Below are 15,307 nucleotides of genomic sequence, written 5' to 3' on the forward strand. Positions count from 1 at the left end.
ACTGTTTTCATCACTATATCTGAAGGAACATTTTCTCTTCTACTAATATATTATTTTTTTGATCAAAATCATGCTTATGCAGCTTGTCATGTAAATTTTTCCATTTAAATTTAATCGAAATCTTGTCAATGAAATTGTATGTATTGTGTGTGAAGTGTGTATTGAATAAATTTTGAATTGAAAAAATTTTTTTTTTCGTTTCCGAGCAAACATATTTTCCTCTTTCTAAAGGTTGTCTGGAATAGATCTACTAAGCTATAAAATAGTCTTTGTACATTACTAACTATATGTTTAAATAACTGTTTTATGTAAATCTTTCATAAGTAGTGTGCAATAAAGTATATTCTATTCCATTCTATTCTAATTTGTAAATATATAAGAATTTAACTCAAAAGCATACTTAAAATCACCCTTACTTTGAGGTAGATTATTTTAGGTAATGTGGAAATACTGACATCATCGCTGACAACATAACGCCATAGGAACTATTCATTGAAACCAATTAAAACGCACTTTCGAGTTGGTAACACTGACACCTAGTGAATACTTTATTTTGTATTGTATTATTTTAGTTTTTGTGTCCGTGGTCTTCACACATATAAAGTATCATATAGCGTGAACTAGTGGTGAAAAATACGCGCGTTTCGCGATTCTTATGAAATTTTTGTGCATATTCGGTTGGTCTGAGAATCAGTTATAAACTATTTTTAAACCCCTAAGGGCCACCCCATAATATATATTTTTATTTTTTTTTTTTTTTTGCAAAATTTTTAAACTTTATTTTATTATGATTTGTCATTAAAAATACATACAACCCAAAATTTTCACCATTCTACCACCAGCTCCGATTTGAATATTTTAGAAATAATATATATGTATAGCTAAGCAACGTGCCGGATCAGCTAATATTATATAAAAGTCTATCCTATGTTAAATTTACTACTAGGTGAATTCTGTTTTAAAAAATAAATTTATGTTATTTTATAATGTAAAATTCTTATGACAAAACTAATCCTACTGTAGTGTAATATTCATACAATAGAATACTACATTTTTAGCTTATATGCTTGTTTAATTAGTGTTTCAAGAAAACTAATGCTCAAATTAATTGAAATAAACATACAGCATGGCTTAAAAGTGTTAAAAACAATTAAAATCATTTTTATTTGAAAAAAGAACTAACGAAGCAAGCGGCGCATCCATAATAAACTAATTAAATATGTGGGGAAAAATTGTTTATGTTTTTATAATAACTATAATGACGTATATATTGAAACAACTTCTTTCTGAAACGCCTAATTATGTAAAATTTCAATCTAAATTCCTCGCTTTTTACATTTGGACGTCTGTTACAAGTCTGTTTATGCTGCCTTTTTTCGTATTGAACGCTAGAAGTGTTTTAAATTCATTGTAAGTATATTTTTATCTTACTTTAATTACTATATTTAATACGAGTAAAATATTTTTAGTTATTTATTATGATATTAGATATTAGGGGCGAGCCATAAATTACGTCAACCAAATTTCACGATTTCTGTCCACTCTCTCGTCCTTGTCACAGATGGTCACGTTTATGAAACCCCCTACTTAGTGTTACGTCAGATATTTTTTTTTAAATTAAAATACCAGTTTTGACATTATTTTTCAATAAAATCTACTGGTGCGGTTAAATAAGTGGACTATGTTTATAACGTATCGTATATTATAATATAAACATAAAAAAGTACTAAGTTAAATGAACGGCTCATCGTCGTGGGTAAAAAGTACGCGGTCACTGCGTTCGTCTTCGCACCGCGTCGACGTCGTCAGCGTCGCGTCGCTCCCGCTGCCTTCCGTCGCCCACGTACCGGAGCTAGAACCGGAGTCGGTTGCTCACGCGCAAACATCAGGCGCATCCGTGTCCATAACATGAACATTAACATAGGTATGAAAATAAAATTATTTTAATACTAACATTTAGAGGTGTTCGTTATATTAGAAAGCAGATAAAATAACCTATTATTTATTAAACGACTTCCAAAAAAGGAGGAGGTTCTCACTTCATTTTTTTTATGTATGTTACTTCAGAACTTTTGACTGGATGGACCGATTACTATAACTTTTTTTTTTTTTATCGAAAGGTAGTGCGTGTCATTTGTTCCCTTTTAAATTTATTTGAGATCTAAACAACTATTTTTGGAGTTATATCTAATAATGCGTTTTTGCTTGACTAGTTTTTCGTCGACCTACGTTGTATTATAACCGCATAACTTTCTACTGAATGTACCGATTTTGATAATTCTTTTTTTACTGGAAAGAAGATATCTCTAGTTGGGTACCATGATAAGGAAACCAGGATCTGATGATGGAATCCCAGAGTGTGACTGTGAGAGACTGTGTGTACCAATTTTAATGATTTTTAAGCTAATCGAAATCTTATGTTTATCAAGTGGTCACATTTAAATTTCATCGAGATCTGATTACAACTTTTTAAGTAATCTTTGATAACGTGTAGTTACTTGACTATTTTTTCGTCGATCTACGTTGTATTACTCGTCGATGTAATTGAAGTCGGTTTTTTTCGTTTGCGAGCAAACACAATTTACCTGGCAATTTTACCTGGCAAGCGTTATTTATGTTGAAAGAATATTTTTATTTTATTACTTTACAACTCTAATGTACACAGAGCCAAATTGTACTCTATGGTAACGGAACGGTATTTTATTTTGAATACATATATATATACAATAATTGCTCGTTTAATAGTATAAGATTATACTACACGTTAGACTTATCTATTTCGTTTCGTTAAACGGTTAAATAGTCAGTATGGACAACGCGTTTGTTCTTTTATGATGTTGTTTATTTTCGTGAGTTTGTTATTTTTTTTTTGTGTTGTCACGGCAGTAAAGAGTATAGCCACCCCGTCTCTTTCCGTGGGTGTCTTAAGAGGCGACTAAGGAATAACACAATTCCACTACCACCTTGGAACTTAAAAAGTCGACCGATGGCGGGATAACCATCCAACTGCTGGCTTTGAAATACACTGGCCGAAGACGGGCAGCAGTGTCTTCGGTGCGACAAAGGCTGATGTGTGTGTTATTTTTTTACGACTGCGATGTTGCGTTTTAAGAAACCGTAAATATATAGTTAAGTTGTTTATGTAATTAAGTATAAATTTAGTTGTTCAGTGAGTTTAGTCATAGTATTTTAGTATAATTAATTAAAATGCCACGAAAAGGACAAATGTGGAATTATTTTACTGTGGTGGATGAAATTCCAAAAAACTTTTAAAAAATAAGACTAAAACAGAAGTTTGTGTAAATAAAACCAGTGTCCAAGTGTATAGGTATACATTCGATTTTGAACTGTAAATAAATATATTGTAATCATTTTGTAAATAACTATTTGTAAATAAAACCAATGAACTTCTAAGTACGCCTGACTTTTTTATACACACAACAACAACAATTGTGTAAATTATATTTTAAAATTTGATGTCACAAAATTTTGGACCTCTCTCCACCCCTTATCACACAATGTTACACTTCGCGGAACCCTACCCTAAGGTGTGGCGTAATTTATGGATGGCCCTTTAATAATCGACAGTCTATGATCTATTAGTTATTGAAATTTTTGTTAATTAAGCTTTGACCGCTATTTGAGGCCTTTTTATTTGATATAGACGAACTTGACGTCCAGTAGCGTGTCGGTTAATTTCTTCCTTTTTGTCCGGAGGTCGTGTGACATCCCTTTAAAATAGCCCCCACTGCGTTGAAGTTTAGTGTTACCTGAATAAATCTTGTGGCTCATTGGCGTCTTATACAATATCTATTTCTTAATGGCATATATGAGGGTATAAAATTCATATTGAATATAACACAATATTATATTTAGGCTTAGACTGTTACTAGTGAAGTAAAGGTAAGTCGATTTATTAACACTTAAAAAATGTTACAGTGGCTATATCCTCGCCACATTTATCCAATCCATCCAGAGTAAATAAGAGAATTAAATTGGAGAATAGTGAACTTAACTTATATTTACACTTTATCTCAAGACCGATGCTTCAGAAATGGAATTGCGGATCAAATTAAATTATATGCGCCTTTGCGGTCATCAGTCTTTAAAAGAAACAGCTCATCACTCCAACTAAAGGAAGATGTTAGTAATTATGTGTATATCAAAACATCACGCACCTGTCCTGCTCACGAATTGGACTCTTGTAGTTGAGAGTGACAACAAAACTGCCATAGCCTATTTAAGAAACGGGGGTGGAACAAAATGAGATGCTCTAATGAATCTATGTCGCAAAATATTCAGAATTTTATATTATTCAAAGGTACATTATCACTACATCGCAGGTCGCTACAACAGCGAAGCAGATCACTTGCCATCCACCCCAAGTGCCCTGCAGTCCTGCCTGTCCTGCCGGAAATAACCAAATTTTTTTTTTGCATAATGAGAAATACCAACATTAGATTATTTGAAGACCAGATCTCAGAAACAGGGCAATAAGTCTTACATACATAATACGCAATCTCGACAAAGTTCTTATGAATGTAATAACCACATTTCCACCACCCAGGTGGCAGGAGATGACTCTAGTAGTTTGCATATGTGGGTTGGTCAGATAGGTTGAAAGGCTAGTCTAAGGAACAAAAATTGTTCTTACAAGAAGCCTCTCGTAGTCCCACTTTGAAAACGTTTAAAAATACAAAGAAAAAAATGGTCAATTTGGGCTAACAAAAATTCAGAGCATGTTGTTAAACCTACTGGTTCTGACTCAACAAAGTTTTTGATTGACTTATATCGAATACAAGGCCTTGTATATAATACAATTTTGGTTTACAAGTCCGCAGTTACATTAGATCCATATTGGCGTGAAAGAATAAGTTCGTGTTTTTTTTTTTTTAGTACAACATTAAAATTGATTTGTAAGAAAGAAAGAAAGAAAGAAACACGTTTATTCGGAGCATCACTCAAAAACGCAGACAGTTTTTACACAAAAAAGTCACAGTTAAATAAACCTTATAATAATTAATAAATAACTACATATAGAAAAAAAGAAATTTACAAGACCAGTAATATAGACTACAAAAAACTATAACATCAAAAAAAAAGGAAAAAAAATTTAAATAAAAAAATTCCAAAGAAGTTATGAAAAAAAAGACGAATAAACAAGAAATGTGAAAATGTGTGATTAAATGACCAAATAATACCGCCTGCGGCCAAGTGCTGTGCCCCAAAAAGGTATATCACTCAGCTTGGAGTTGGCATTCATAAAAACAAAAACCAACGCTGATTTTCAGTGATACCCCTGTTATGACGAGCGCGACAAGTATCATTCCTTTCTTCTAGCAATATAATTATATACGCATACATACACCACACACACATACATACACATACACACACATAAACATATAATACACATACACACATATACATATCCGTACATGTATATAACAAATATTTTAAATAAACATGTAAAATGGAACAAAATAAATAAATAAATTTCAGTAACGACAGAGAAGATATATTTCGCATAAATAAATAAAGAAATAGTAGTGAAATTATGTGATGTTACGTCGTCGGGTGCACGGAATGCAGGTAAGCTCAGACCAAAGAGTATAATAATATATATGGCTCAGACCACCGCGAGCGCCGGACATGGGAAGACGTAAGCCCGACGACGCACGCTTCCATTATATAATATATAAAAGGAGCAAGGCTACGAATGAGGCTATTTATTAAGGTAAGATAATATTTCCTTAAAATCGTTCGCGTGCCTAATTTATCTTACACAAGTCTGCATTTACAGGCTATAAAAAAAAAGACGATGGCATGCATAAAATAAAAACAAATGCAAATGACGTCAACGAGGCTGTCACCGAAGCACGTGCTGTACCAACCTACCGCCCGTACATAATTAATTTTAGGTTATAAAACACAAATAATAGCTGGCCTAAGATAACACAGATTTTCGTTGTCGACAATTTATTAAAATGGTTATAAAGGAAAATGTTCTTGATAATAATAATATATAGTTTTTGTGTATGTTTTGCTATAACAGCTTTGTTACTTTTATTATATTCAGGTCGTCAAGTCCATGATTTAACCTTGAATCCAACTGATAAAGAAAGTTGTCTATTAGTATGTAAAGAATATATTCTATTGTGGCCAAACTTTGGTTCGAAAACAATCTCGATACGTAATTGGCAATCTGGTAGTTTATTACAACGCGCGCTTTAGCAAGACCTGTCTGTCTCTCAAACATTTATAGCAGGATGGCTTAAAAAGATATTGTGATTGAACCAGGTGCTTTCAACTAATGCCAGTCCTGGAATTATACTTTCTGCAGTTAAGAGAAAGAATTTTAAACAAAATTGTCAAATTGATGAAAATTCCAGTCCAGAGAAAATCGGCATTCAGAAAGTACTTTTATGAAATATTATATTACTGTCGTGCGATCTAAGCAAACGAGTCTGTCTACACAACAATATATTGAACCAGTGAATGAGAACTTATAAGATTGTACCTATTATAATTATTTGTGGATAAAAATTTAATAGATTCTCTTAATTGATAAAAAATGTGTATTGAAATACGAGTTAATAATAACAGGGTTAAATAAATTATATTATTTATTTAAGTTATTTGTTGTTTTTCTTTCTTTATAACAATTCTTTATAAACAACAAAGAGATTTTATTTACAGAAGAATCATTTGTAATTTTAATTTCTCAGATATGGTAGTCAAATAATAAAACATGTAACCAAACTTATACAAATAAAGTGGGTGTTGAGAAATGGTGAAATTCTTATGGAGGATAGAGGAGCTGTTATTGTATCAAACCATCAGTGTTCTATGGATATATTGGGTATGATATTTCCTTCTCATTTAATAAATTTTGTAATAATTATGATGTCTTTTTTTCGCTACAATATTTGTAAACATTTTAAACCCTCACCCAGGTCCTATCGTTGTCATTTATGTCTGCATAAAAATTAAATTTTGTTAAAAAACATACTTGTTTTAAGAATAAAACAAAAAAAAATAGAAAAATAGCGCAGTTTGTAGTGGCCCTGCTTTCAGCTCCGCGGGTTGTGGGTTCGATTACCGCTTAGGTCTGGATATAAAATTTGTATTTATATATTTATATATGTAATATTTCTATGTATCTTTATCAAAAAAAATAGCTATATCAGCCGGCTGTTACCTATAACACAAGCATTAAGTTGCTTACCATAGGAACAGACGAACGAACGTGTGTGTATGTTATAAAATATTTATTTAGTATATAAAAAAAAAATCTCATATTACTTTTATAAAAATACTAGCGGACCCGGCAGACGTTGTCCTGCCCAGATACCAGCTGCCAAATTTGATAGCTTACATACCGATAGCAGCGCCACCTACCGGGTCCACTTGAGATAAAAACTACCATATCTTCCAAGTTAGACCAAATCACACATGCTTACAAAACTTGATAAAAATTGGTTCAGTAGTTTCGGAGTTTCATACCGATAGCTGTTGAGATAAAAACTACCATCTTCCAAGTTAGACCAAATTACAGATGCTTACAAAACTTGATAAAAATTGGTTCAGTAGTTTCGGAGTTATATACCGATAGCAGCGCCACCTATCAGGTCCAATTGAGATAAAAACTACAATATCTTCCAAGTTAGACCAAATTACAGATGCTTACAAAACTTGATAAAAATTGGTTCAGTAGTTTCAGAGTTACATACCGATAGCAGCGCCACCTACTAGGTCAGATTGAGATAAAAACTACCATGTTTTCCAAGTTAGACCTAATTACAGATGCTTACAAAACTTGATAAAAATTGGTTCAGTAGTTTCGGAGTTATATACCGATAGCAGCGCCACCTATCAGGTCCAATTGAGATAAAAACTACCATATCTTCCAAGTTAGACCAAATTACAGATGCTTACAAAACGTGATAAAAAATTGGTTCAGTAGTTTCAGAGTTACATACCGATAGCAACGCCACCAACCAGCTCAGATTGAGATAAAAACTACCATATCTTCCAAGTTAGACCAAATTACAGATGCTTACCAAATTTGATAATAATTGGTTCAGTAGCTTCAGAGTTACATACCGATAGCAGCGCCACCTATCAGGTCCAATTGAGATAAAAACTACCATATCTTCCAAGTTAGACATGCTTACAAAACTTGATAAAAATTGGTTCAGTAGTTTCGGAGTTACATACATTTATAATTTTCATTGTTAACGCCCACCCCCGAAATCCTTATTGGGGATAAGTTATCCTAAAATCTGCTCATTGATCATTTCTATGTCACATATATAGGAGATTCGTACCAAATTTGCAGTCGATAGGAGCTTTAAACGGGAATTTTCCATTGTTAACGCCCCCGCAAGAATATAATAAGTAATGTGAAATAGCTAGTTAATGCCATTTTTAGTGTATGTAAATTAAATTAAAATGCGGTCTACGAATAATATCAATTTAATTATTAATAACTTAGGTAAAATGCGCCCTAATATATTATTTAACATGAACTTTATTGAACAGCAATAAAGTTCAAATTAACTCTACATTTTAGTTAGAAAACGTTTGTATGGGAAAAAGAAAAAGGCTGTTGTTAGGATTTTCCCGGAAATTATTCGAATTTTTCTCACCTTTTAAACCTTCCCTAGACCTCCACGAACATTTCAAGACCAAGATAAGATAAATCCGTTCAGCCATTCTCGAGTTTTAGCGAGACTAACGAACAGCAATTGATTTTTATATATATAGAAGATACATATCTTGTTAAACAAATGTTTTTATGACCAATGTTATTTTTCATCATATTAAATAACTATAAAAAGTCGTAGTTATAATATTTATTTATGTACTTAAATAACTTAATTTATTAAAAAAAAAGCATTATCACTGTGCATAAGATACACATTATAGATATAGATTATAGTTAGAATAAATTACTTTTATAATTAATTTTTCCATTTTTTATTAAATAAGTATACACACATAATGGCTCATCTGTTCCACTGGTTGGCAACGGAATTATCTATATTTTAGGTATAAACGTTTCTGGATGTCACGATTGTGGCGCGGCGGTGGACTCTGCCCAGCACACCCTCGAGGTGTGCCCGAGATGGGCGGCACTGCGTCGCGATCTGACGACAGTTCTCGGAGGGGACTTGTCACTGCCTAGCGTCATCACCACGATGCTCGGCGACGACAAGTCCTGGACGGCGATGGTCTCCTTCTGCGAGACAGTAATGTCCCAGAAGTAGAATGACGAGCGGATGAGAGAGGAGGCCACCGACGAGGCCTCCGTCCGCAGGCGACGAATGGGGGTGCGTAGGAGGCGCTACTTAATGCGCCTCCAGTAACGCCCCTGTGCTCGTGTCGGGCCGAGATGGGAACCCGGTCCTGCTAGACATGGCGTCGTCGGGATTATTCAGAGGTGAGCCGGATAGTCCCCATGGAGGAGAAGTCTGGCCTTTTCGCCGAGTCCAGCCGGTCGCTGGAGGGATCCTGTTGCCTGCAGATCCGGGACCCTCCAATTAAAGCGGCTGAAGGCTCCCGCAGGGGTTTGGTCGGTACTGCACCCCCAAGTGCTGAAGCCGACATACGGTCTAGGATTGCCTACCCGGGCGTCCTGGATAACACCCGTAAATGGGTTCCACTGCGATACCAAAATAAAAAAAGGTATAAACGTGTAATAAATGTATTTATAAATATATATTATAATATTTTTTCGAATAGATGTGTTGTATATACATGCAACATATATTTGACCCAGACTTGTTTTTAATCACATCTAAATTTATAGAGCAGAAAGCAGGATCACTACCAGTTGGCAACCAATGCACCAGTCCATAATAAACAAAATCATACTAGTGTGTGTCGGACTATTAAAACCAATGGTAAATATTTTTATTTTTCATTGGGTTTAATTCAAATGCTTTGCATATAAATATATGTTGTATAAATAGTCACAATTTAATAAGAAACTGTATCATTATATACAATTTTGTTTATTAAAATCTAAAAAGCCGTCAAAGTGTCATTCTTGTTCAATGTAGTGTCAAACATTTAAATTCGAAAAATAGTTTTATTTTCCATTGGTTTTAATAGTCCAACTAAAAACAAAATTGGTTCCTTCAGGTATGTTTAACATATGGCATGTAGCAGGGAAAATAGCCGCTGTTGCCAAGAAAGAACTATTTTACTTTTGGCCATTTGGTTTAGCGGCGTATCTTGCAGGAGTTGTATTCATTGACAGAAATAACTCAAAGGATGCTTACAAAACTCTCAAAACCACATCTGACGTCATGATTAAAAAAAAGGTATCGGACAAATTAGTAAATTATTGACTACAAAATTGATTTGTTATCAAACAAAAAAATCGACACCATTTTTTTGGGTATCTACCCGCGCGGCCAAAGAAATAACAGGTAAACTTCTGCCGCTCCGATTCTTTTAATGTTTTTTTATTGTAAAATCAGTTAAATCAGATTGTAATATACATCATAGTGTACATCATAGTGTACATCAAAGTGTATATCATGTCATATCATATGCTGTGGTGGCTACGGCATTAACGAATATAGCCACTCCCTCTCTTCCCGTGGGTGCCGTAAGAGGCGACTAAGGGATAATACAGTTCCACTAACACCTTGGAATAAACGCGAAAACTACTTAGCCCACCATCATAAAACTTTGTACACATCTTGGAGGTAGCAAAAGTAACATAGGAAACTTTTTATTTAAAAAAAATCAATGTGAGCTGAGTCGCGGGTAAAAACTAGTTTATGTATAAACAATATTGTTATTGTCTATGCCTACATCTTAACAAGTGTACTTTTTGTTTTTACAGACAAAGCTTTGGATATTCCCTGAAGGTACTAGAAATAAACATTTCAAAAAGTTATTGCCTTTCAAAAATGGAGCCTTTAGGATAGCCATTGCTGCACAAGTTCACATCATTCCAGTAGTTATCTCACCTTACTATTACATCAATAGTAAAAAATATATATTTAATAAAGGTAAACTGTTTTTTTTTCTACATTGTATGAGTTACAAGTACATCAAACAATATTAATATTCCAAATTAAATTTAGAACTTTCTTTCAGTTCAGTTTTCAATAATTAATAAGATGACACTTGATGTTAACACAGTTTCTTCTAATATCAATTAATTAAATAAATTAAATTATTAAAATTTTAAGGAAAAGATACAAAAACATATCAACGTAGCCATTTTATAGACCTATAAAAAATACTCCCAGTAGCAGCACTTTCGATTAAAGTTTTTAGATGGCTTGATCAATTACAACATTTACAATTAACAAAAAAAAACCGACTTCAAACAGGAAACTAAAAAGTGAAAAATAAATTTACTTAGTACAAAGTAATTCGTATTTTGATTTAGTTAATCAGAAATGATTAAATGAATATTTTATAATTTTGAAGTCGGTGCCAAGTAAAACAATAACCACTCTAGTATCTACTCGTAAGTTGTACTCAGTTTTCTTTCATAATTTGTTTCATTGACTATTAGGTTGAATACTGTTATTATTCTGTTATTGTTTTGACATATCTAATAATATTTTTTGTACTTGTTTGTTGTGTGTGTGTTGTTTGTATTTGTTATTGTAGCCAGGTTGTATTTGTATTGTATTTACTTGGCACCAACTTCAAAATTATAAAATATTTATTTAATCATTTCTGATTAACTAAATCAAAATACGAATTACTTTGTACTAAGTAGTTATTTTTCACTTTTTAGTTTCCTGTTTGAAGTCGGTTTTTTTTTTGTTAAAAATTATTTTATTTTACAATTTTTAGTGATGGGTAGACCTAACAAGGATGCTTTTTCTCTTGTGTCGGGGGACTGGAAACATACACAATACACAAGCACAAACACCCAGACAATGACAAACATCTATATGGCCAATACAAATATCTGTCGTGCTCGGAGATTGAACCCACTAACGCCAGCGCAACAGCCGGCGCTGTGACCGCTGCGCTAACGCGTCGACATACTATGAGTAAACTTCGCTATCAGGTGTACGTAATAACAACCGGGACTGACAGCCTAGCGTGTTCTCTGAGGCTAGGTTGGGAGAACCACAAGGATTAACAACTAGACCGAAAATAAATATTTGTATAAACATAAATATCCACTCCGAGCGGGAATAGAACCCGCGACCGTCGGTGTTTAAGCGCCGCCGACACTGCACATGCACCATTATATCAAAGCGGTCGTCAAACAGCAAAAGGTAACTGCTGTAAATTGTTGAGAATTTCCCTCGAGTGTTTATGGGCTCCATTATCAAACCTGGTCCTGCGAGACAGATGATCACACTGCAGGTAATTGCTATAAATCGTTGAAAAGTTCCCTCGACTATCTTTCGTCTCCATCATCAGACTGTAATGGCACTTGTAACTCATATAGGTGCAAAGTTCTCATCAATAGAAACGAATTAAGTTCAAACAGCAGGTAATTGCTATAAGTCGTTGAAGAGTTCCCTCGACTATCTTTCGTCTCCATCATCAGACTGAAATGGCACTTATAACTCATACATATGCAAAGTTCTCATCAATAGAAACGAATTAAGTCCAAACAGCAGGTAATTGCTATAAATCGTTAAAGAGTTCCCTCGACTATCTTTTGTCTCCATCATCAGACTGTAATGGCACTTATAACTCATACAGGTGCAAAGTTCTCATCAATAGAAACGAATTAAGTTCAAAAACCAGGTAATTGCTATAAATTGTTGAAGAGTTCCCTCGACTATCTTTCTTCTCCATCATCAGATCGACTCCAGACCTTTATTAAATAGTAGTGCTTTATAGTACTTAATGAAAACATGATTAAATTTACTAGTCATCCTTACGATTTTTGAAAGTTTCCCTCGATTTCTCTGTGATCCCATCATCAGATCCTGGTTTCCTTATCATGGTACCAAACTATGAATATCTCCTTTCCAACAAAAAAAGAATTATCAAAATCGGTTCATAAACGAAGAAGTTATCTCCGAACATACATAAAAAAAAAAAATAATTGTGTTTGCAGACAAACGAAAAAAAAACCGACTTCAATTACATCGACAAGTAATACAACGTAGATCGACGAAAAAATAGTCAAGTAACTGCGCGTTATCAAAGATTACTCAAAAAGTAGTTATCAAATCTCGATAAAATTTAAATGTGACCACATGATGAACATCAGCTTTTCATTAAATTAAAAATTATCAAAATCGAAACACCCAGTAAAAAGTTATTGCAGATTTTCGAGAGTTTCCCTCGATTTCTCTGAGATCCCATCATCAGATCCTGGTTTCCTTATCACGGTACCAAACTAGGTATATCCCCTTTCCAACAAAAAAAATAATTATCAAAATCGGTACATCCAGTAGAAAGTTATGCGGTATAATACAACGTAGGTCGACGAAAAAACCGTCAAGTAAAAACGCATTATTAGATATAACCTCTACTATCTTTCTTCTCCATCATCAGATCGACTCCAGACCTTTATCAAATAGTAGTGATTTATAGTACTTAATGAAAACATGATTAAATTTACTAGTCGCCCTTACGATTTTTGAAAGTTTCCCTCGATTTCTCTGGGATCCCATCATCAGATCCTGGTTTCCTTATCATGGTACCAAACTATGGATATCTCCTTTCCAACAAAAAAAGAATTATCAAAATTGGTTCATAAACGAAGAAGTTATCCCCGAACATACATAAAAAAAAATATATATATATATACGGTCGAATTGAGTAACCTCCTCCTTTTTTTGAAGTCGGTTAAAAATTATTGTCGCATCTCAATTTACACAAAAGCTTAACAAATTATACACTTAAACCTATCCTGTAAACCACTCCGTCTATTAGTAAAAATATCAAAATCTATTCAATAGTTTTTGAAACTCAAGTCTTGAATAGACAGACATGGTCTGGGACCTTGTTTTGATAATATGGAGTGATTATAATATGTTCTTTTTTAGTAGCAACGGCAAAGTAAAGACATTATTTGACGTTAAATTTGAATATAGAGTGTTTGAATTACAGGTCACAACATAATTCAGTGCCTGGAACCAGTACCAACTGCAGGTCTTACAATGGACGATGTACCAAAACTCAGGGAAGAAATCAAAAGCATTATGGAAAATGTATACAAGGAATTATCTGAGGAGGTTCTAAGTGCTCTACCACCAGACTACCCTCTTGCTACACAGGACTGAGAAAATTAGTAAAAATGTTTGTTAGTTAGAACTATATTAACAATTTACATCACATTACCAAATAAAGAAGCAGTTAGTTTTAGTGATAAATGATAATTTAAAGTAATTTATGTTACGCTAATAACAGAACCAATAATTAATTAACTACCTATATGTACTTAATTTCACACACTTTAAAAGTGAATTTTGTACTTGGAATCAAAGTAGATAATACATTTATTATCTTAATCCTATATAGGTTTAGGTTAAAAATAAAATTATTGTACTACTTTGAGTGTTTCTTAATCATATCTATTGTTATACATTTATTGTATTAATTTAAGATTCCATACAATATATGATATTATATAGCATTCAAATATTATGTAAAGTACGAAAAATTGTTCTTTAAAAAAATATTCAAAAATATGAAATATTAATGACGCGATTGGTAGCAAAGGCGGAAAATACTTTGTTATTTCAAGTAGTTAGTATAAGAATTAAGATCTATCTGGGTAGGTAATATGATACTAGGCAAATTGGTAGCGGGGTGAAACAAAACACTCACAGACGTGAAGTAAGACGGAAGAGATACTTAGTAACCGAAAAATAAAATTGCGGATTTACGAATGCTATGCGATACTTAAAAACCTAAATGTGGTAAATGTGTGGTGCACTGGGGGCGAAGCGGTAAGTTATTAAGTTATATGCTTTATATAGGAACTAGCGACCCGCTCCGGCTTCGCACGGGTAAAAATATAATTATGGCCTATGTCATTCACTGAAAAAATGATTAAAATCGATCCAGTAGTTTTGATTTATTCATTACTGCCCGTGCGTGGCCCGCACGCGTTAACTTAGAGTAACATAAAAGCCGGCTGGAACCGCCGCAAACGCTACGTACCGCGATTTTTAAATCTGTAATATCTTTGAAAATATTCATTTAAATCATATGCTGTAAAAGGCCATATAGATCTATATTAAATAAATAACATATTTAAGGTATTCAATTGGATAAGGATTAATGCTGTATTGGTTAAAATCGCTTCCATAACTACTCTAGTATCTACTCATAAGTTGTATTCAGTTTT

The 15,307-nt window shown here is 33.4% G+C and overlaps 1 protein-coding gene across 1 annotated transcript; it reads left to right on the plus strand.

The window, feature by feature from the left end:
• The first annotated feature begins 1,219 nt into the window (after positions 1 to 1,219).
• Positions 1,220 to 14,505, plus strand: LOC123665258 (1-acyl-sn-glycerol-3-phosphate acyltransferase alpha-like). The gene is made up of 5 exons (XM_045599588.1): positions 1,220 to 1,410; positions 6,729 to 6,862; positions 10,150 to 10,331; positions 10,862 to 11,030; positions 14,065 to 14,505. Exons 1-5 carry the CDS (start codon positions 1,220 to 1,222, stop codon positions 14,235 to 14,237), a joined length of 849 nt encoding a protein of 282 aa, XP_045455544.1. The 3' UTR covers positions 14,238 to 14,505.
• The last annotated feature ends 802 nt before the right edge of the window (positions 14,506 to 15,307 follow it).

This window comes from Melitaea cinxia, chromosome 2, assembly GCF_905220565.1.
Source record: "Melitaea cinxia chromosome 2, ilMelCinx1.1, whole genome shotgun sequence".
Taxonomy (NCBI): Eukaryota; Metazoa; Arthropoda; class Insecta; order Lepidoptera; family Nymphalidae; genus Melitaea; species Melitaea cinxia.

Coding starts and splice junctions, on each gene's coding strand:
- LOC123665258 (XM_045599588.1), top strand. CDS start 1,220: ATGTGGGGAAAAATTGTTTATGTTTTTATAATAACTATAATGACGTAT. Junction 1,411..6,728: donor AGAAGTGTTTTAAATTCATT/GTAAGTATATTT, acceptor TTAATTTCTCAG/ATATGGTAGTCAAATAATAA. Junction 10,332..10,861: donor ACGTCATGATTAAAAAAAAG/GTATCGGACAAA, acceptor TTGTTTTTACAG/ACAAAGCTTTGGATATTCCC.